Genomic DNA, 21,492 nt, shown 5'->3' on the forward strand with positions numbered 1-21,492 from the left:
AGAGTCACACAGACCATAAAGCAGGGGATGCTTTAGGGCGGGGCTACCTTGTGTCCTCGTCATTCCAAATATGGTCACTTCTGTTCATTGGTTACGAAAAACCAAGATGGCGCACAGAGACAACAAACAGGATGAAAATCGATGCAGCAGAACTAACGATATTGTTGTTTTTCTTACACACATTGGTCTTCCTTATCAAACCCTGGCATCTACATTACCCACAATGCAGCTCAAGCCCCAACAGAGACTCTGGTGCGTTATGCTACTTAGCAGCTAACGTAGCATGGAGCCTCTAGCCTTATTTCTATCTCCAGTCGCCTTTTTTTTACTTTTTCAAACTTGTAGTCTTGAACTGACCTCGACACTAAAGGCTTTGTACTTCTTCTGCTTCTTCTTTCCGTGTGCAGTAGTCATCATCAACACCTTTAAACTGACTTTGAGGTGTCAAGGTTAATAATCTATGACATCATATCAGAGTTTTTGTTAATAGTAATTTTGTTTCTTTCTCTTCTTCTCTTTAATAAATGACTCTGATGTCACATTTACACGCACGACACATTTGAGACGCCGAACTTTGACGAGGAAGAAATGTCTCTTCTAGAGGGTAAAAAAAAAAGTAGATTTACTTTGATTGCTTCTTATTAAGAGGACTCTGAGTGTGTATGAGTGTGTGAGTGTATGCTGGCGTGTGTGTGGGTGTGTGTGGTCGGATGCTTGAGAGTGTGTGTGTGTGTGTGTGTGTGTGTGTGGGTGGGTGTGAAAATGAGTGATTGCATCTCCATATTCTCTCTCTCTGAGCTGACACCGATGATTTCCAAATCATAACCACGATCACTTGAAAAAAAAGAAAATAGGAAACCATCTGTTCCTCTTCGTCGTCTCATTCAACTATAAAGAAAACACTTAAAACACTTTTGCATTTAAAAAGTTTGATAAAAATAAATATATAGAGATTAGATGAAGTTTTGTATTTCTTAAACTGCATTGTTTTTGTCGATATCGTCTGTTTGTTCGTCTCGTCTTTGTCGTGGAAAAACATATGACGTCATCGTCTCATTAACCTAATTAACGCTGCATTGAGGGAGCCACAGCTGCATTTCATTGTGCAATCATGTGTTGACTCATGATGACAAACGTTGTACCCGATGAAGAAAGGTAAAAAACGACGACGGTAAAGTGGAACTAACTGAGTTGATCAGTACTCATGTGTGCAGCAGTACACTCTGTTGTTGTTCTGATGGAAACTTAAAGTTCAGAAACCAACGTTAATCACACGTGTCTCAGAAGAGCAGATGTTAGAACAGAAAATAATAGAAAAATGACTGATGAATTATTTAGAATAAAACCTGACTTGTTGTCCAAAATCAGTGGTTCAGAACAAATGTGCCGGCTCTCCAGCCCGAGGCTGCTGCCAACAGAACATAGTCAACAAAATAAAGCGAGCAAACAGAAGCCGCTGGTGGATGATATTAATATCCTCATGCATGCGTGACTGTGTGTGTGTGTGTGTGTGACTGTGTGTGTGTGTGTGTGTGTGTGTGTGTTCTCAGGGTTCATCTGGGCAGAGATTAAGGAGATGTGGGACGGGGGATTCACAGAGTACATCCACGACTGGTGGAACCTGATGGACTTCGCCATGAACTCACTCTACCTGGCCACCATATCGCTGAAGATCGTGGCTTACTTTAAGGTAAAGACTGACCTTTGACCTTTTTAAAAGGGGACTCAAATGTAATGATGTCCGGACTTTCTGCAGCACGGCTTTCATCTTTAATGATACTCTGCAAACATATAAGATCTATCTGTTTATTAAGAGCGAATGGTGTAATCACACACAGACACACACACACACAGACACACACACACACACAGACACACACACACAGACATGCACACGCCAGACGGCCGGGCCATCTGCAGCAGCTGTGAGTCACTGATGATGGCGGGTGGCCCTCCTACTCAGGTCCCGTACACACATCCAGCACACATACAGATACAAAGTGTGCACACACACACAACTGTATCCGTACATGCGTTCAATAACACACACTGACTGAAGCAGCAGCTGGAGGCGGGAACTTCTGTGAAACTTTCTGTGTTCACAGGAAACGTACAGTTTCTGCTCGTTACATGTGTGATGTATCTTCAAAATAAACCTCCGTGTTCAAAGGAAATATTGTCTTTTCAAAATAAACCTCCGTGTTCAAAGGAAACATTGTCTTTTCAAAATAAACTTGTCGGTATTTGATCAGTTTTTGATTTGATTTGATGAGTGAGAACGGATTGTGTGTGTCTGAGATAGAGAAAGACAGACGGACAGAGTAGATAAATTAAGTGAGCATGTTTCTGTTTTCGGCTATCACCCTGTTCGTGTGTGTGTGTGTGTGTGTGTGTGTGGACGGTGAATACTAATAGCGGCACATCTAACAGGACAGACTCCTTGTGGAAGTCTATTGACTGAATCTGGAATGAGGAGGGAAGCCGAGCATGAGAAAAGCGAGAGGGGAGAGAGAGATGGTGGCTGGAGGGAGACGGATAAATGTAAAGCAAAGTTTAAAAGCCGTAAACAAAGAGAACGCTGACAGAAAGAGGAGGGTAAATAAAATGAGAGAAACAAACGAAGGGAAGAAGGTGTGTTAAGCATGCAGGAGTGAGAGTGTTTGAGAGTGATCTGCGATTAGTGTGTCGAGTTTCAGAAGATCAGCAGTGAGCTTGAGGTGGACTCAGAGGATTAGGGGCGATGCTTTCAAAAACATCATGATCTTACAAGGAATCTGCTAAAGCTATGGTGAGGGTTATGTGAGGTTAAGGTTAGGGAAACATAATGGTCGTGTTGACAATGTTGGCTGTTGGTAGGAGATAACGTTCACTTTGATAAAATACAACAATCCAAGACATATCGATGCTTCATGCATTCGTCCTCCTCATCCCTTAATGTCTTCCTCTCTCTCCAGTACAACTCCTCTCGTCCCAGGGAGGAGTGGGAGATGTGGCACCCGACGCTGATAGCCGAGGCGCTGTTCGCCATCGCCAACATCTTCAGCTCGCTCAGACTCATCTCCCTCTTCACCGCCAACTCCCACCTCGGGCCGCTGCAGATCTCACTGGGGAGGATGCTGCTGGACATCCTCAAGTTCCTCTTCATTTACTGTCTGGTGAGACGACCGCATCCAACCTCAGATATCACACAAAGATGATTACTTAGCAGCGCTAGCGACGGTTTTCCACCGTAATGCTCTTAACACACCAGAAAACAAAGTTGTAGGATGGTTTATAAATGAAGTATTACCTTTACTATGAAAAGTGAAAACTGAACTCGATGCTTCATGTGTTAAAGCTGCATTCTCTCTACTGTCCACCAGGGGGCGACTCCTCTGGTTGTATAGAAGTCTATGAGAAAATGACTGTTTGAATATTAACATTTAGCATTCATCCCGAAGTTTGACATGAACTCGTTCCTGAGCTGTTGGACAATTCAAAATTTTTGACCCGAATGAAAAATCAGGAAGTTGCAAAACTCAACAGAAGAAATTAATTCTTCAAATTACTGTGAAAACATTTCCCTCCATCAAGTGCATTCTTTCTAAAACAACACAATGCATCCTTGATGAAGGAGACCGCGGATCTCTTTCATTACACCCAGAGCTCATTAACTCGCTCTCAGGGGAACTCCTAACCCACAACACAACCCCCACGAGAACCGCTCATCTCCCCGTGGTCCTAAAGTCCACCTCGGAGAGCCCGCGGCACCGAAGCCACATCGCTTCACGCTCACTCAGCTGCAGCTTTTACGCAACTCCAGATTGAGAAAACACGGCCTTCTGTGTTTGAAGAACGCCCTGGAGGAGCAGAGGGTCGACCTCAGTTACACAACGTCATGTGAGATCCAGAATGCTTCATTTCAAACAGAAAAACAAAGCTCCGATGAAGTCCTGTTTCCTTAGATAGAGATCTCTCCGTACTCCTGACATACATTAATGAACATGTTCCCTGTTTAGGTCCTGCTGGCGTTCGCCAATGGCCTGAACCAGCTGTACTTCTACTATGAGACCAAGGCCTCAGAGGAACCCAACAACTGCAAAGGCATCCGCTGTGAGAGGCAGAACAACGCCTTCTCCACGTGAGTACCACCCAGAACACTCACCGTGAGTCCCTGTGTGTGTCTTTGAACGGACGTGTTGAGGAGAGAAACACTGAAGCTAAAGGTGAAGCAGCACCACTTTGATCTGTTTGGGTTCAATGGACCTTTGAGAAGACTTAATCGGAGATACGATAGGGGACGAATGCACTATTTGAAGGTTTTTAGCCTTTTACAAGTGGACAAAGGGTCATTTATAAATGCTCATTAATGTTGATGTTGTTATTCTAACAAATTGTGAGTTTTTATGAGATAGAAACTAGCAAATGCCAGAATGCAAACATGCTAAACATCAGCATGTTTGCATTAAGAGCACGTTAGCATTTAGCTCAAACCACCAGATCTAGATATTTATTTACTCAAACATTCATTTGTAAAATCCTGTCCTGCAGAGTTTCAGCAGGTCTGCAGTTTTGGCAAATGTTGGCAAATAAGCCCGATGTTTGCTAATAACAGCTGTGATACTATCAGCCGGCAGAGAGGCAAACATCCATTTAAATGTCATGACACACATCGCCCTGATGATCAAACCCTGTCCGAGGTGTCCAGAGCTGCTGCGTCGGCCATAATGCAAACTTACACACACACACACACACACACACACAGAGATCAGTGTGTCTCTGCTGATGGAGGCAGAGTGAGGTCCAAGCCGAGTCAGGGGCCGAATATTGATGAGGAGTGTGGTGTGCTTTAGATAATAGCCGCATTGATTGATGATCGATTCCATTACAGCGAAGTGCTCGGGACAATGATAGGAGGGGAGCGGTTTTAAACTTTTATCTGTGTGAGTGTTTATTAAAGGTTAAAAGGTGTTTTGTTCTAGATGAATTCATAAACAGAGTGTCGTCTCTGTGGCGTTACAGATCAAGAGACGGAATGTTTTGATTATTAAACATGCTGAGTCGAGGCATGAGATGGTTAATGTCTTTTTTAAATCCAGGCCGACCTCCTCGCTAAGATGCTGAGGAAAGAACAAACGCACTCAGCGAACCTTGACTTGAACAAACAAAAGACACAAAAGCCGTGATCACAGCTGCTCTCACAGCTTCTCGTCTGCGCATCGACTCAGACGTAAAATAAATCAGCCTCACGCTGAAGCTAGATGAGCGAGCGACGGCTCAGATGATGCATAATGCAAACGGGAGCCGGGTCGAAGCCAGCAAATCAACATTCATGAATTTACAATTGTTTCCTCTTTGCATCCCGCTCCTGTAATTCACACACACACACTCATCAGCGTTTGTGACATCGTTTCCTGTTTCTCAGGTGTGTCGTTCTCGCTCATCTGCGCTTCACACACACGTATCACCGTTAATGTGTTACACAACGTTTGTCTCACTGTCTCCACCTCGCTCACTCTTTTTCTTCCTTCAAACAAAAGATGTAAATACTCCGTCACCGTCTTTCACACTCTCTCTCTCTTTACTCTCGCTATGTGTCTCACCTCCTCAGCACTGCTACTCTCATTCTGAGGCCTTTTCAACCAAACAGACACTGGAAATATAAAGTCGGGATCTAAATCATGAACTCTAAGTTCTTTGAGTACATCTATGTGAGTGTTGGGCCAGTAACAAGTTAGAGAGACACAAGAAGACAACACAGCCATGGATGGATTACTGAACAGGCCCCAGGGACCCCCGGCCTTCAACTACACAATTTCCTTCAAAGTGAAATGAACCAACATGGTATCAACCAGGAAGAGACTCAAATGATCACAAAGAAACTTAACATGACTACAATGAGACACAAAACAACTACAAAGAGACAAAACATGACTACAATGAGAGACAAAATGACTACAAAGAGACAAAAAATGACTACAAAGAGACACAAAGAGACACAAAACGACTACAAAGAGGGGAAAAAACAACCACATACATTGTCTATTCAAACCTTTTATTGAAAAAGTGTTGCAACTGTCGCAAAGTCACATCGCTGTCGGTCTGAATAGTTTTATGCTCAATATTCTTCTGGAATGTTTCATTTTGTTTATTCGTCACGCCCCCGGTGTGTAAAGGCCTTCAGAGAGTGTCTGCAGTCGGCTGCAGAGATTTCAGTGTACACTAGTGATGACAACACACACACACGCACGCACATGCACACGCACACACACGCACACACACACACACACACACACAGACAGACACACACAGTAAATCTAACATATTCATATTCAACACAAGCACTATAGGAATGATTTAATTGCATGCTGTTGGGCTGCAAGTCGAAACACACACACACAGAAACAGTGTATGCAGTGTGTCACACACCAAGACCCCCCTCTCTCTCCCTCTATCCCTCCCTCCCCCCCTCTCTCCCTCTCTCCCTCTCTCTCTCTCTTTCTCCCCCCTCCTTCTCTCTCGGCCTGCCTCCCACACAACTGCAGAGCTATAGCAGTGAAATGACTGAGTGGCTGTGGGGATCAGCTGTAGCAGTTTATGACTCGGCTTAGTGGAGGGGGAGATGAGAGAGACGAGGGGAGACGAGGGGAGAAATAAAGGGAAGGAGGGGAGATAATGAAAAGAGAGGAGAGGAAACAAGGAGGGCAGCTAAAGGACAGGAGAGAGAAAATGATGAGAAGATATACAAGAAGTAGGGGGGAGACGAGGAGAGGACAGTAGACGAAAAGAAACAAGGGAAGGAAGGGAGGTAAGGAAAGCAGAAGAGAGAGGAAACAAAGGGGGGTTGAGTAGAGGAGAGGGAAGGAGATGAGGAAAAGAGGACAGGAGTACAGGAGGGGAAAATGAGAGCATAATAGGGAAGGAGAGGAGAAATGAAGAGAGGAGACAAGGGTGGAGGAGAGGATAAAAGGAAAGAAGATGAGAGATGAAAGGAGAGAAAACAAGGAGGGGAGATGACAAAGGAAAGGAAATGAGAGATGAGGAGAAGACAGGAGACAAGGAGAGGATAATAGGGATGGAGATGAGAGATAAGGAGAGGAGACAGGGAGAGGAGGAGAGGATATAGGGATGGAGATGAGAGATATGGAGAGGAGACAAGGAGAGGAGGTGACAAATGAAAGGAGATGAGAGAAAACAAGGTGAGGAGGAGATGAGTAAAGGAGATGAGTGATAAGAAGAGGAAACAAGGACAGGAGGTGACAAAGGAAAGGAGATGAGAGATGAGAAGAGAGGAAAAAGGAGGAGGGTACAAGGAGAGGAGGGATGAATCATTGGGCGGTGGATACAAGAGGTGGAGCAAGGAGAGAGAACAGAAACAAAGATCGGAAACAAGGAAAGGAGAGGAGAGAAAACAAGGAGTCTGCTCCCTCCGATAACAGTTGATGACTTTATAAAACTTGTTTCCGGCTGATGAAGTGTCGCATTCATGAATCACATCAGACTTTAATGCATCCCATAATGATCTGAGATTTAAAACCACAACAGGCTGCTGCTCCTCTGGAGGACAAAGATCCACTTTATTTATGTCATCCATTATTTTTATATTTACGCTGACTCAGCATTGGGTTCCGGAGCGGCAGAGCTGCGTTCTGATTTGTCGATAAAGTTGTTTTTGAAAGAGAGTAAACAGGGAAAGCAGAGGAGACAAGGAGACAAGGACACAGTGGATGAAAGTAACAAAGTGTAGATTTACTCAAGTACTGTACATGAGTACAAATATACGATCATATTGTTATTTTCAGCTATTTCAGAGGCTAACACTTTACTTTTTAGTTCACAATAAAAAATAAGAAATTAAGCTGCAACATCAAAGATATTACATTAATATTATATATTATTCAGCATGAGTACTTTTACTTTTGGTACTTTAAGTATATTTTGATGATGATACTTTTATAAATGAGGGGAGAGCAGAGGAATCAAGGAAAGGAAACACTAAGGGAGAGGAGACAAAGATAGGAGGGAGGAGGAAGAGAGGAAGGGAGTAAACAAGGAAAGGAGGGGAGAAAATGGCAGAGAGGAGATAAGAGGAGACAAAAAGGAGGTGAAGAAGGAGATGAAACACAAAGGAATAATGAGTTAACGGCTACAAGAGATCCATTAAATCCTGTTTCCTTCATTCTGTTTCTTTTGGCGTCCATCTTTTATTCTCTGTTTTATAACTGTGACTCGATGTCACACTTGGTTGCTTCATTCATCGTCTCTCTCTCTCTCTCTCTCTCTCTCTCATCACAGCCTCCCTCCCATTGAGTACACACACACTGTATACTGATTGATTAAGTGACCATTCACACACCTTACTGCAAAACACACACACATTGCTATGAATATTTTATGCAGCACAAATATAAAACCCTGTAGACAAAACCTCTCTCTCTCTCCCTCTCTCTCGCTCTGTCTGTCTCTCTCTCCCTCCCTCTTTCCCTCTCTCTCTCTTTCTCTCTGTCTCTCTCTCTCTCTCCCTCTCCCTCTCCCTCTCTCTCGCTCTCTCTTTCATTCTTGTGAGACGAAGCGTCTTGGCTCTGCCAATTGTCGCTTCATCAAAAATTCAATAAGCTGCTGCTGTAACTGTGACTGTCACACAAACAGAGGGAGGACGGAGGGAGGGTAAGAGTGAAGGAGGTGGGAGAGGAGGGGAGGAAGATGGAGGGAGGTTTTCATATGATAAAAACTCTGATTTGATCTTTACTACGTGGATCACGTCTCAGCTGCTCCACCTTCAACGCAGTTTAACTATGAAACTCCTGTTTCTCAAAGTCAAGGATGCTTCCTTGGTAGGATGCATCCTACCAAGGATGCATCCTATACGGAGGCTCCTTTCCTAGCCTTCAGAGAGCACACATTGAAATTGTAAATGTGCCGGTTTGCTTTATTGAGAACAGTTCAGTGCGTCACAATTTGTTTACAATATGAACAGATTAAAAACATGTGGGGTTATTAAAAAGCAAAAAGACAAGTTAAATGAAATAACGAGGTGTAAATCACACACCAAGTACGGTTTACATTTTGTACTGTTTTTGTAAAAAGTGTTATAAATGTTATTGTCCACGTTCAGACTGCTGAATGCAGTTTGACTTCAGAAGGTTCGATGCTATGCTGATGATACTGTCTCATAACTTCCTGTTTGTTCGTCACAATAACGCATCTTAATGGCCTTTAACAGAGACATTCACAGTTAACGTTACTGATAACTGACTTGAGATAGTTGTTGATTTTTAAATATATTGTCGGCTTTTTTTGTCTGGAAGAAAGCCCGGAGGGAAAAACATAGTTTGAGATTATTAATATTATTTGTTTGAGGATTAAATAACATCCTCAATCACACTGAGCGTCGATGAGAAACGATCAGAAATGTGTATTTCCTCTACTTTACATGATTTTAAATGTGAAAACACGTTGATGTAGCTTTTCCTGTGATTCTCTTCTCTACAGCTTGAACTTGTTGTTTCAGTTTAGCTCCATTGAGACAGATCTCACTGACTGTGATCCGTTAACGGTTCCAGCTCTTCTCTCTAAATGTACTGGCTGACTCCTGTAGTGAGTCGTTTCACTACAAATCATGCTGAAGATGAATTATACTGTTTCGTTTCACGGCACTAAGACGCGTCTCATATCTTCTAAGTCCGCCCAAAACGTATTCACACCAAGAAGAATGTGAGCACGTTACCTCGTTTACTGGGCAGAACCTGTCGTAACCGATCTGTAACTTAAGAGCTCTGTTTTCTGAAACATACTTTCTCTGTTGTTCAGTTAAATACATTAAATATGAAATATGGGCATCAGACAGCAGTCTGTCTGCCAACATGAATCTGCTCGTACTTTTAATGACCGTCACATAAATAATTAGCCTCGCAGTCGTCTGTCACTGTGAATTAAACGCTTCATCAGCTGAAGTTTATTGTGCTTTTTTTGGGACAGATGAATGTTTCTGAGGATCTTAAACTGACAAAATCACAACAAAGTGACAGAGTTATGTTTCAAAACTCAGATTGAGGTGCAGCTCTTCATAGAAACGTTCTCTGATGAGCGTCTGTCTCTTCCTTTAGAAGTGATTCATTGTCTTAGTAACTGTCCTCTGAAGAAAGGACTGTCTGTGGCTCTGCGTCCTCAGGTTGTTCGAGACCCTCCAGTCTCTGTTCTGGTCCATATTCGGGCTGCTGAACCTCTACGTCACCAACGTGAAGGCCCGGCACGAGTTCACCGAGTTCGTCGGGGCGACCATGTTCGGGACGTACAACGTGATCTCGCTGGTGGTTCTGCTCAACATGCTGATCGCCATGATGAACAACTCGTACCAGCTGATCGCTGTGAGTCACTAACTGTTCGCAGGTTCCAGCTCCTCCAGAGAGAGACGTTGTTGCCTTTGTTGTGTTTTTATAGAATTGTTAATTAAATCATTTTAACTAGAACAGACTGGGAGGGTGACTTTGATACCATTTTTTATTTTGGACCCGATTGTCTCATGTTTTTGAGTCAAAGTGACTGAACTGCTCCAGTATTGAGGGAGAATGCTGCAGACGGGCAGTAATGTGATCATATCTGGCACTTCTTCACATCAAAAGTGTTTCTTTTTGCTCAGATTGTTGTTATAAGTGACAACATTAACAAGAAATGTATAAAATAGGGTCCAGGCTGAAAACATGTCTTTAGTGCAGAATAACAGACAACATTACAAAAATTGGAAAACAATGGAATCTATACATCCAACATTTCTCCAAGTGTCCACAATTGTTACCAATGTTGGAAAGAAATGGAGGCTCTATGTGCTATTTATAATAAACTATTAATATTTCAACAAGCTCTTCTCCCAGCCTCTCCTCTCCTCTCCTCTGCTCGGTGTTCAGCAGCAGTTCAGTCGAAGTTTCACAGAATTGTTGTCACGTGACTGTTTGTCTCAGAGCAACTAGGAAGCATTGATTGATTTGTCTGAGGAGCTCATAATTTTATGGTTTTTACACAATCTGGTTAAAGCAAACGGTTTATTCGGGGAACATTTTTAAATGAGACGTGTAGAATAAAATGTTGATGAAATATAACAATTTTAATCTTAGTTGTGTTGCTTTCTTTGATCTGCCTTCACAGCACATGATGTGTTTGAAGATCATCGGAAAGATGAAAATCTTAAGATGATGACTGTGCTTACAGCATATGGCTGTGATGATGAATGTGTCCTTTTGGCGATTGTTTATTGAAAATGTGCTTTTCCATCCGGTTTTGGGGTTCAGCGGGTTTTAATCATCCTGTCTCTTTAACTTGCTTCACCACATTTCATTTAGAAGAAAAAAACCATCACATCACATGACCTCGAGCTGTCTCGTCTCCGTCCCGCAGGACCACGCCGACATCGAGTGGAAGTTCGCCCGCACCAAGCTGTGGATGAGTTACTTCGACGAGGGCGGCACGCTGCCGCCTCCGTTCAACATCATCCCGAGCCCCAAGTCCATCCTCTACCTGCTGGTGTGGCTCCACAACAAGCTGTGCAGGGGAGGCCAGCTGCCCGGGGAGGACTCGCACAAATGTGAAAACCTCCGAGAGTTCACGGTCAGTGAAGGCATCATCGCCGCTCATCGTTTTATGCGCATATTATTTATCATTTAAGAATGCAGCATTATCTGTTTTAAATCACTGGCAACTATTCGATTGTTGTGCGAACGTAAACGGTGTTGTTAACATCGCCTCGTCATTAAAATCTTCATTTCATTCATCTGCAAACAAGTGAAGCCGATCGGTTGTGCTGCAGATGGAACCACTTCACACGGACCTCCCAAAGTTCACCAACTGAAGAGTAAACGCAGTGTTTATCCGTGTGACGTTAGCGTGCCGGCGTGTCCAACACGCCCGTCGCTCAACCGTCACGCTAACGAGCTGCGAGAGCCCCAAAAGGCCGTATGCTGATATTCACGTTAACAAGTCACCGGAGGATTCTCGGGGCTTCACAGGCAAACAGGAGGACTGAGAGTCAAAGCAACACGCTCCGTCTTCAGGGGGGAAACTCAGATTGTGTTTTTCACGTTCACACGAGAAGCTCAACATGATGACGGTAAAGAAAGCGGAGATGATTCGGAGCTGACCTGAATGTGTGACGCACCGTCACTGGTCTGGTTTGTATCTTCTGTGAGCGGATATTCCCTGAAGTCCAGTTTTATAAACGCTGTGAGTGTGTTTGAGGACTTTAGTTTGTTTTGTTTGGACATTTTTTCCATCTGCTGAGGAAGAAAGTACAATCAAGAGGCAGACAAAGAAGGCTTTAAAAGAAGTGAAAATGCGACTAAAGTTTTTCTGTCTTTGGCGTTGAAAAATGAATGTTTTCCCAAAGTACCAAAACTCATCAAAGTACAGAAGTATAAGTAAAAGATGTACCGCAGTGAATCACTTTGCAATAACGACCTGCTAGCTGCACATTTATTACACCTCTACTACCACAGACATCAGTAACTCAACGTGTCCTCAACGCTTATTGAAAGCTTCTCTCATGCTTCTGATTGAGGCAACAGAACTACTTGGTTAGGTTGAAGAACAGATTGTCGTTTGTGTTTTAATAAGTACAGATGGCATCACATAAATACATAAATGATGTGATGAATAACTCAACGCTGTGACGTCTGGTTACACACATGACACGAACAGCTTCCTCCTCAACCAAAGCTGTTTTGTTGCTCGTTAGACTTTTCATTATTCGGTTATGTAGAATAAATACAAATTAATTTTGTGGTATATATATATATACAGTATAGTACCACTTCCATATTAATACAACAATAATAATAATGCATTAATACAATATAATAGTAAAACACTGGCGGGCGCCACTCTGCATTGTGGGTATTTTTACTTTTAATACAATAAGTACATTTTGTTGCTTTTACTTACTTTTCATTTTGAATGCAGGACTTAAGAGTACTTTCACACTGTGGTATCACTACTTGTACTTTTACTGACTAACTATGAAAAGGACCAAATGAAGCAAAGAGCTGCAGGAGCGACGTGGACGTGAAGCACAAGCAGACATCACATGGACCGACATCAGCTGTGCGTCTGTGAGCACAGAAAGAACATCGGCAGATAAACACATCCTGATAAACACATTTAACGGTCCAGTCATCTGGAGACACACACACACACACACACACACACACACACACACACACACACACACACACTGCAGCTGGCATGTTCACCTCAGCTGAAGTCGGCTGAGTTATATAAGCCGAGCAGCCCACATAGGTTCACAGAGCCACACAGCACTGCAGAGATCTGATCAAGGGAGAGAGCCAGTGTGTGTGTGTGTGCGTGTGTGTGTGTGTGTGTGTGTGTGTGTACAGCAAGCTGAAAAACCTGCATGAGATATATACGGAAGGAGATAATAGGCGAGGAGGAAGAGGATGGAAGCAGGTTTACAACAGATCCTTAATTTAAAGGTGCGATGTATGAGATTGGGAGCATTTTGATTGACTCTGAACGGCTCTCAACATGGCAGCGGCTAACAGCTAACGTTGCTAACGCCGCTAACAGCGCAAGTTACAGCAACAGCGCTGACAGAGCTAACAGTGTTCACCTGGAGGGGGGTGAACTGGAGGATGTGTAAATTATTCGTATTTGCAATATTTTCTTTTAGCGGTTTGTTTCCCGCTGCTTTCCCGAGACGTTTTTACAAAATGTGAAATAAACGAGGACGTCCGAGTGCACGGAAACAAAATAACATCAATGCAAACATATATGATACATCACAACATGACATCAAAATCCCTGCAGAACAATCACTTATGAATCCAAACGTAACCACAATCTTCTTCTACAATGAGGAGGATGGTGAAGACGAAGGATTAGAATCACATTTTAAAGGCCACGATGAGATTTCTGTGTGTGCATGAGAGCACCGGCTGAAGGCCTGGAAATGGAAATGAAGAGCAGAAGTTGTTGTTCGTTGGAGGCTGTAGAAGTGATTTGTTACCTGTTTCCTTCCTTCCTCAGAGAGAAGGCGTCACTGTTTTAAACATACTTTAAAAAAGAACAGTGGACTGAATGTGAAGTGATGGTCGAACGTTGAACACAATCTCTTCTTTCTGTTTGCAGGAACGCCACGCTGACGTTCTGATCCAGAATCAGCACTACCAGGTCTGTGCACCCGGCACTGCTCCGTGTGTGTGTGTGTGTGTGTGTGTGTGTGTGTGTGTGTGTGTGTGTGTGAGTGTGTGCATGTGTGTGTGCGTGTGTGTGAACTGCCTGCGTTTAGTTTACATACATATTTTACTTTAATCAGAGCATTTAGGGCGAGTATTCTCGCAAATGTGTGAGTTTTTTTCTCATAAATTTACAACTTTAATCCCAGAATTTCAGATTTCTTTCTCTAAATCCCCCCCCCCCCCCCCCCCCCTTATTTTAATACAACACATAGATTTAACAGAGTAGGCCTAACCTTGTTTTTCTGGCCTCCGGTGGTTTGACTTCTCACCTTGTGTACTCCGTGTATTAGTACACCGCGTCCACTACTATTCCAAAGTATTATCACATCGTACCAAGTATTAAAGCGAGAGTTGTTTTGGACTCTGATGTCCAGCTTTTTGTCAGAATTTCTTGACGCCTCGGCACTGGCAGCGGCCGCAGACGCAGGAACGCCAGTACTTTGTGTTTGGCGGCGCTGATTGTCGCGTTGATCGGCGTCCATGTTTTATGTTTTAAGGACTGTTGTAGGAATGTGCCCTTCACTCTCACAGAGTGAGTGGTGTGTGTTTCTGGCAGAGGCGGAGAGTGACAGCATGCCAGACCGTCCCGCTTGGCAGTCGCAGGTGTTGACCGTGGGAGGATGCAGTGTGTGTGTGTGTGCGCGTGTGTGTGGGCGTGCGTGCATGCGTGCGCACATGTGTGTGTGTGTCTGTGTGTGTGTGTGTCTGTGTGTGTGTGTGTGTGTGTGTGTGTGTGTGTGTGTGTCAGGGTCTGAATTGCCGCCCACTGATCACCAAATGCTGAGATTCGTCTTTGATCTTTTAAATCAACGAGGGTCAGTCACCTCATTGGCTGAATACTTAATGAGATGAGAACGTTTAAATTCATCAGTTGGGTTGAAATATTCTGCGTTCAGCAAAGAGAGACGTGTTTAAAATGTCACAGTTTTACACTTTATTATCAGAGAAACACTGACAACAATGAATGTTGAACTAATCATTAAAAGTGGCCAACATTGTCTTCATCTTCCTCCTTTATTTTGTACCTGATGACATCGTTCTGTGACTTTCCTAACAGCTGAAGAAAGATTAAAATATCCAAATTATGGTCAAATAATGACAATTCTCCAACAGGAAGTGATCCGGAGCCTGGTGAAGAGGTACGTAGCGGCCATGATACGCAGCGCCAAGACGGACGAGGGACTGACGGAGGAGAACTTTAAGGTGGGTGCTTTTAAAAATAAAATGTAACAATAAGTCGAACATGAATCAGTCTGTTGTTCTGCAGTAAATCACATAAGTGTGGCGCTGGACACCCTGCAGAGCTGCAGGAGCATCAAGCCGCTGATTGTTGGTGTTGCACTAAACTGTGCAGGTTTCTTTTATTGATAGCAGAAGCAGAGCTGTGCTTCATCACCACAAAGATTTATCAGAAGATGAAACGGGTTTACTACCCCCCCCCCCAAAGAAATATCTGCAGCTCTGATCAATACCAACGCTTCATAGTCGATGGTCCTCGAGGAGAGATTCAAATATTCTGAGCCAAATTATTCCGCGTTTCAGCTGCAGAGTCTGTTTCCCATGATGCCTCTGGAGCCGCAGCCTGGGCTTTGAAGTGGAAAGTTTCCTTTTGGGGCTTTTTCGACTCAAAAACAACATCAGGTGCACATCGAGCTGAATCCCTTTCACACCCCGTGTGTGTGTGTGTGTGTGTGTGTGTGTGTGTGTGTGTGTGTGTGTGTGTGTGTGTGTGTGTGTGTGTGTGTGTGTGTGTGTGTGTGTGTGTGTGTGTGTGTGTGTGTGTGTGTGTGTGTGCGTGTGTGTGTGTGTGTGTTTTAGAATGTGTATCTAACATCAGCTGCATGCCGAAGTAAATCACAGGGTTTTGTTCTCTGAGGAATGAAGCCACGTGTGCAGCATTTGGATCCCATGTCGCGAGCGGAAAAGAAAAGAAAAAGAAGATGGAGAAGCTGTGATCGTGTTTTAGAGAAACGAAGGATTCAAGTTTACTTTAAGAGCTTTTTGGCTCCGGGCTCGTCGGTAGGTCGGGGAGAGAAACAACGTCCAGTGGAAGTAAACAGAGCGGACGTCTATGTCAGCGTTTATGTCGATTTTCTGTTAAAGCTACAGGCTGAATTTTAAGTTGTGAGTTAATTGATTCTAAATAAAAACAGCATTGTGTCAACAACAAACTGAACGTGCAGCACGTTTGGTTCAAAGTGATTTTCATGACACGTTTTCCTGTGAAGAAGAAAATGAACAAACACAGGACTTTCACCCAGGAGACCAGTGTTCATGTCCTGAAGACAACGTTGGCTTTCCCAACTCTGTGGAAGTGAAATACTACTTGGAGTAACCCTTTAATGTAAACACTTATCATATAAAAACATTTTAATTTCTGTAAAGAAAACAAAAATCATTTTTATTTTATACTACGTATTCTTGGCACCTAAAATACCCACAATGCAACTTGACGGCCGACAGTTTGGTCAGAGAGATCTGGGATTGTTTACCCTACATCAACCTAAAGTTATACATACATTACAGCTAATTCTTTTCTATATTTTCTGTGATGATGACATGATGTCATTATAGCCCATAAATGGGTAAAAAGACAGAATTTTAAATAATATGTAATTTTTACAGATTTGTACTGAATCTCTGAGAGTATTTCGTGAGCGCGGCGGTAAAGACTTTAAAGTGAATTAAGCGATTGATTTGGTTAAAGAGAGAAAGAGTTTACTGGAGTCTCATCCCTCCTCTCTCTTCACTCTCTTCTGCCTCCACTTATCCACTCTCTCTCTTTGTCTCTTCTGTTGGTCTCTCGACCTCGATCTCCCCTCTCCTCACCACCGTCCTCCTGAGTCCTTACCCTCCTCTTCACCTCCTGCCTCCACAAATTGATGTTTCACCTCCCCTCTCTCACTCAGTCACCAATCTCATCTCTTCCACTTCCCCTCCTCACCCTCTTCTGCTTTATTGCTGTTTATTTTTCTCTCTCCAGTTTTTCCCCTGAATGTCACATATTTATTCCATTTAAAGCTTTGGAATAAACTTTGCAGCCTTCCTGATAAAAAATGTTGTTTTGCTCCAATATTGGAATTATTTTTTTTCTTTCTTTCTCAGCATTTCTCAACACTCTCTTCTTCCTTAATCCCAAATTCTGAAAGATGAAGTCAATGCTAAATTGCCTAAAACCTGCATTCTCTCTAGTGTCCACCAGGGGGCGACTCCTCTGGTTGTATAGAAGTCTATGAGAAAATGACTCTACTTCTCTCTTGATTTATTACCTCAGTAAACATTGTAAACATGAGTTTATGGTCTCAATCTCTAGTTTCAAGTCTTCTTCAATACAGCATGATGTTCATTTAGTACATTATGGTCCATTTAGAGTCACACAGACCATAAAGCAGGGGATGCTTTAGGGCGGGGCTACAGTGATTGACAGGTCGCTGACGCTACCAGAGCCGTATTAGGCGTCTCTACGTCACTCCTCAGTCCAGATATGGTCACTTCTGTTCACTGGTTGCAAAAAAACAAGATGGTGACGGCCAAAATGCCAAACTCGAGGCATCAAAACTGTAGTCCAGAAACAAATGGGTGACGTCATGAGGACTACATCCACTTCTTAGATTAAGTCTTTGTTTTAAAGTAAACAAAAAGAGTTACATAACATTCAATTCTCAACACTTCTCTCTCCGTCTCTTTCCAGGAGTTGAAGCAGGACATCTCCAGTTTCCGCTACGAGGTCTTGGATCTCCTCGGCAACCGGCGTCCTCCCCGGCGTCACTACTCCTCCAGTGAGGCGGCGAGAGACGACGGTGCCATGGCCTCGGAGGACGACAGCGAATCGGGCGACGGCGCTGGGGGCCCGAAGTCAAAGGGCGTGACGTTCCTGAACCCGCTGCAGGACGACGACGGGCAGTCGCCGACGCTCGGAGTGTCCGCCTTGGTGTGCTCCATTTCTGGGATGACCCGGCTGGAAGGAGGCGTAGAGGGGGAGGAGGAGGAACTGGAGGAGGGCATTGGATGGGGGGAAGAGGAGGAGGAAGAGGAGGGGAAACCAAAGAGCAACGGGCTGAGAACGACCGTCATCCCTCCGTCCTCCACCAACGTCCTCATGTCCCCGTCCTCATCGTTCTCCTCGACGTTATCCTCATCGTTCGCTCGTACGAGGACCCGACTGCAGCGCCTCTCGACTCCGGGGTCAAAGACGGACTCTTTCAAGCGCCTCTCCTACCTGTTCTCGCGCTCCAAGCGCCGAGCCCCGCCCATGCCTCTGCCCCTCCAGTCCCCGCCCTCCTACACCATCTCCGACGGGTTGCTCCGCCCCCTGGGGAGCCACGGCCACGCCGACTTCGGAGTCGTTGGCGTGACCAGGAGCGAGACCCACCTGAATGAGGTGGGCCGCTCGGTCGACATCAGTAACCCCTCGTTCTCCCCGCGGAGAACGAACGGGCGGGACTCGCTCCTGACGCTGCCCCTCCCGCCCCCGTGCCCCTGCCAATCCCTGCACTGTGCTTCCAACATGTCCGAGTCCAGCTCGCGCCTCCTGGACTCCAGCGAGGACGTTTTCCAGGGCGGAGGCGTGGGAGGAGCGGGCGAGGGCGGCGTGGATGGAGGAGGGGGGGTGATGATTGGCGGGTGGGTGGGACCCTGCGATGACGTCATAGAGGACTCCGTGACCACGCAGCTATAGGAGAGAGGGACAACCAGACTGTTTTTCTTTGTTTGTTTGCTAAATGGCTGAACATGTTCAAAGGAAGAGAGACAGAGAGAGCGAGAGAGAGGGGGGGGAGGGGTTCTAGAACTCAGCAGGATGGGTTCCAGAATCACGCGCATTCTAGACGGCAACAATTTCAAAGAGCGGAGCGGCTTCCGTGAAGGTTCCAGAAGGGATGCTGACGCCGGGCAGATGTTCATAAAAACAGTTTGACATCATCTGGGTGGAATATGGCGGATGACACATTATCGTTTACTCTTGTCCATTTAAAAAGATTGCCCCATGCAAGTTAGGTAGCAAGCGCTAACTAGATACCCAGTGGGCAAGCTAGATAGAAAGCGAAGGAGCTACCAAAGTAAAGAGCCGTTCACGTGCCGCAGCTTGTTTTTGTCAGTGTCGCGACGGCTGCGACCAGAGATCAAAGATAGTTCAACTTTTGGAACGATGCACCGCGTGTCATGTGACGAGGGACAACCAATCAGAGCTGATACCTTCTCTGTATCATGTGTCGGTCTAAACGGTCAAATAAAAGGAGAAGTTAATGGTTGTAGTGCAGGGCTACCCGGAGCTTCACTATCCGTCCCTCTGAATATATTCTTCACGTTAACTGTACAAAACTGATTTAGAACGAATTAGAATTAGCGTCCACGTTGTGCTGCTCCCTGCATGCGTCACTTTCTCCGATTCTTTCCCATCACACACACATATAGCAGTAGCTGTTTCTAGTATCTGGGAATGTTTTACACTCATTAAACCCCTCATAGTTTAAAATTTCATGACACAAAGATTCATAATTTAACTTGAACTGACAGCGGTGTCAGATATGTCTCCTTCTTAATCACAAAATCACGCCAAACTGTCTTTATTGACGTCTGCCTTCTTTCCAAGCCACAAGAGAACGACGGAGGTTGTTTAAATTGAGAGTACACGATTTATTCTTTCTCCTGGGAAGAATCAAACACGCATGATTATTACGGAGTTACAAGTAGCCAAAGCGACTTTTCAGAAAAGGATATATCTTTAAAAAGTAGAAAATCCTGTTTTTTTGCCCTTTAACCGCAACACCAACGGAATGAGAATCGGAATTAAATCCTCTTGAAACCGCCGGAATTTGAACGGAACAAACCCTTTCAGCCAAATGGAGCACATCCGAACTTGAAATTGCCAAAAACAATTGACCGTGGACCAGATGGAATAACCTCCCCTTTAACTCAGGGTTCTGATGGATTTAACCGAATCGCTGGGTTGAAAGAGAACGACGTGGAACCGTCGCTCTGCTGTCGACAGGCCGCACCCTCTCTCTCTGCAACAACAAGGGCCAAGGAACTTTACTTTATCCTAATAACAGTTATACTAGTAATAATAATAACGCTAATAATAATAATAAGAGACTTCTAATAATAGCAACGAGGACTATTCTGGTTTCTTAAGACTGTCTTTGCTTCTATTTGAGTTGCCTACGATATCCTGGCTTCTCGTTCAGCTCTTCCTTAATAAGTACACTTTAATCTGGTGAATAGAAATATATACGCTGATGTTTATTGTGGGGAAGAAGGGTGACGGGTGTGTGAAGGGGGGAGAAAGGAGGCGGAGGGAATAATGGGAGGTGGGGGAGATTGACCGAATGGGGAACAATCGGAGAGAGTAGACACGGGTTTGCCTTTCTTTCTGGGAAAATCTATTTTAAAGGGAAATTTCACCAGAATTTCATCATGAATATTATTTTATTTCTTTTTCGCTCAGTGCGGCGTCTTCAAAAAACATACGTTGGCATGAGCAGAGGCTGTTGAATTATACTCTGGTCAATTATACGACTGTCAGAGGCGAAGTAGAGAAATTATGCATGTTTGATCAAAAAAAGAATAAAATTAAAGAAAAAGAAAACACCGTTACCTGCAACACACACATGCAAACAGACACTCACATATATCCGCTGGTGTGATGAGTAGCTGCTAAATGTTTTATGAGCGAGTCCACCGCCGTCTGGGTGACATCATCCGTCTCTCCTTCTTGTCCTCTTGATTGTCCAATCCATATTCTGTCTCTTTACCTTTCTTACAACCACACACACACACACACACTCTGTCGCCTCCGGCCAGCGCTATGACCTCACCACCAGCTGTCTTGGCAGCGGCGGCGGCAGAGAGCTTCAACCCGTTTCAATGAATCACAACATCCCCGAAATGTCACGGATTACCCGCGTGCTCACCGTCCTGTAATCATGATGTCACGTCACGGAGCCGGGAAGCTGCCGGGACTAGTGGGGGGGGCAGCTAAGTGGTTGGTGGTGTCACCCGACAGACGACTAACTTTAATCCTGCTGCCGTTCTTCAGCCCGGTGTCACGGCAGCTTGTGAAATGCAATCTATTGGTTTCGTGTACAGGGACACGAATGTCTGTTGTTTTCATGACGCTTAGCACGAAATTAATGTCAATGAAAAGTCAATTAGGATCCTTATTTGTGGTCGACACAAATTAAATGCATCCGTGTGACAGTTTTCATAAACCTAACTTGGTTTTCTTGCTTGAACCTAACTGTTGGTTTAGTTGCTTAAACCTAACTGTTGG

General features: G+C 44.3%; 1 protein-coding gene across 2 annotated transcripts in view; it reads left to right on the forward strand.

Moving 5' to 3' along the window:
* trpc5a (transient receptor potential cation channel, subfamily C, member 5a) overlaps window positions 1–20,246 on the forward strand; it is an 86,340-nt gene extending 66,094 nt beyond the window's left edge. For both annotated transcript variants that reach the window (XM_031850652.1, XM_031850653.1), the window contains 8 exons: window positions 1,551–1,690; window positions 2,955–3,155; window positions 3,999–4,120; window positions 10,151–10,346; window positions 11,371–11,580; window positions 14,113–14,154; window positions 15,336–15,425; window positions 17,914–20,246. In XM_031850652.1, the coding sequence (XP_031706512.1) occupies window positions 1,551–1,690; window positions 2,955–3,155; window positions 3,999–4,120; window positions 10,151–10,346; window positions 11,371–11,580; window positions 14,113–14,154; window positions 15,336–15,425; window positions 17,914–18,900 (1,988 nt within the window). In that variant the 3' untranslated portion in view covers window positions 18,901–20,246. The remainder of the gene's footprint in view (window positions 1–1,550; window positions 1,691–2,954; window positions 3,156–3,998; window positions 4,121–10,150; window positions 10,347–11,370; window positions 11,581–14,112; window positions 14,155–15,335; window positions 15,426–17,913) is intronic.
* Window positions 20,247–21,492: the final 1,246 nt, after the last annotated feature.

Source organism: Anarrhichthys ocellatus, unplaced genomic scaffold (assembly GCF_004355925.1).
Source record: "Anarrhichthys ocellatus isolate YVR2014 unplaced genomic scaffold, GSC_Weel_1.0 scaffold11, whole genome shotgun sequence".
NCBI classification, from domain to species: domain Eukaryota; kingdom Metazoa; phylum Chordata; class Actinopteri; order Perciformes; family Anarhichadidae; genus Anarrhichthys; species Anarrhichthys ocellatus.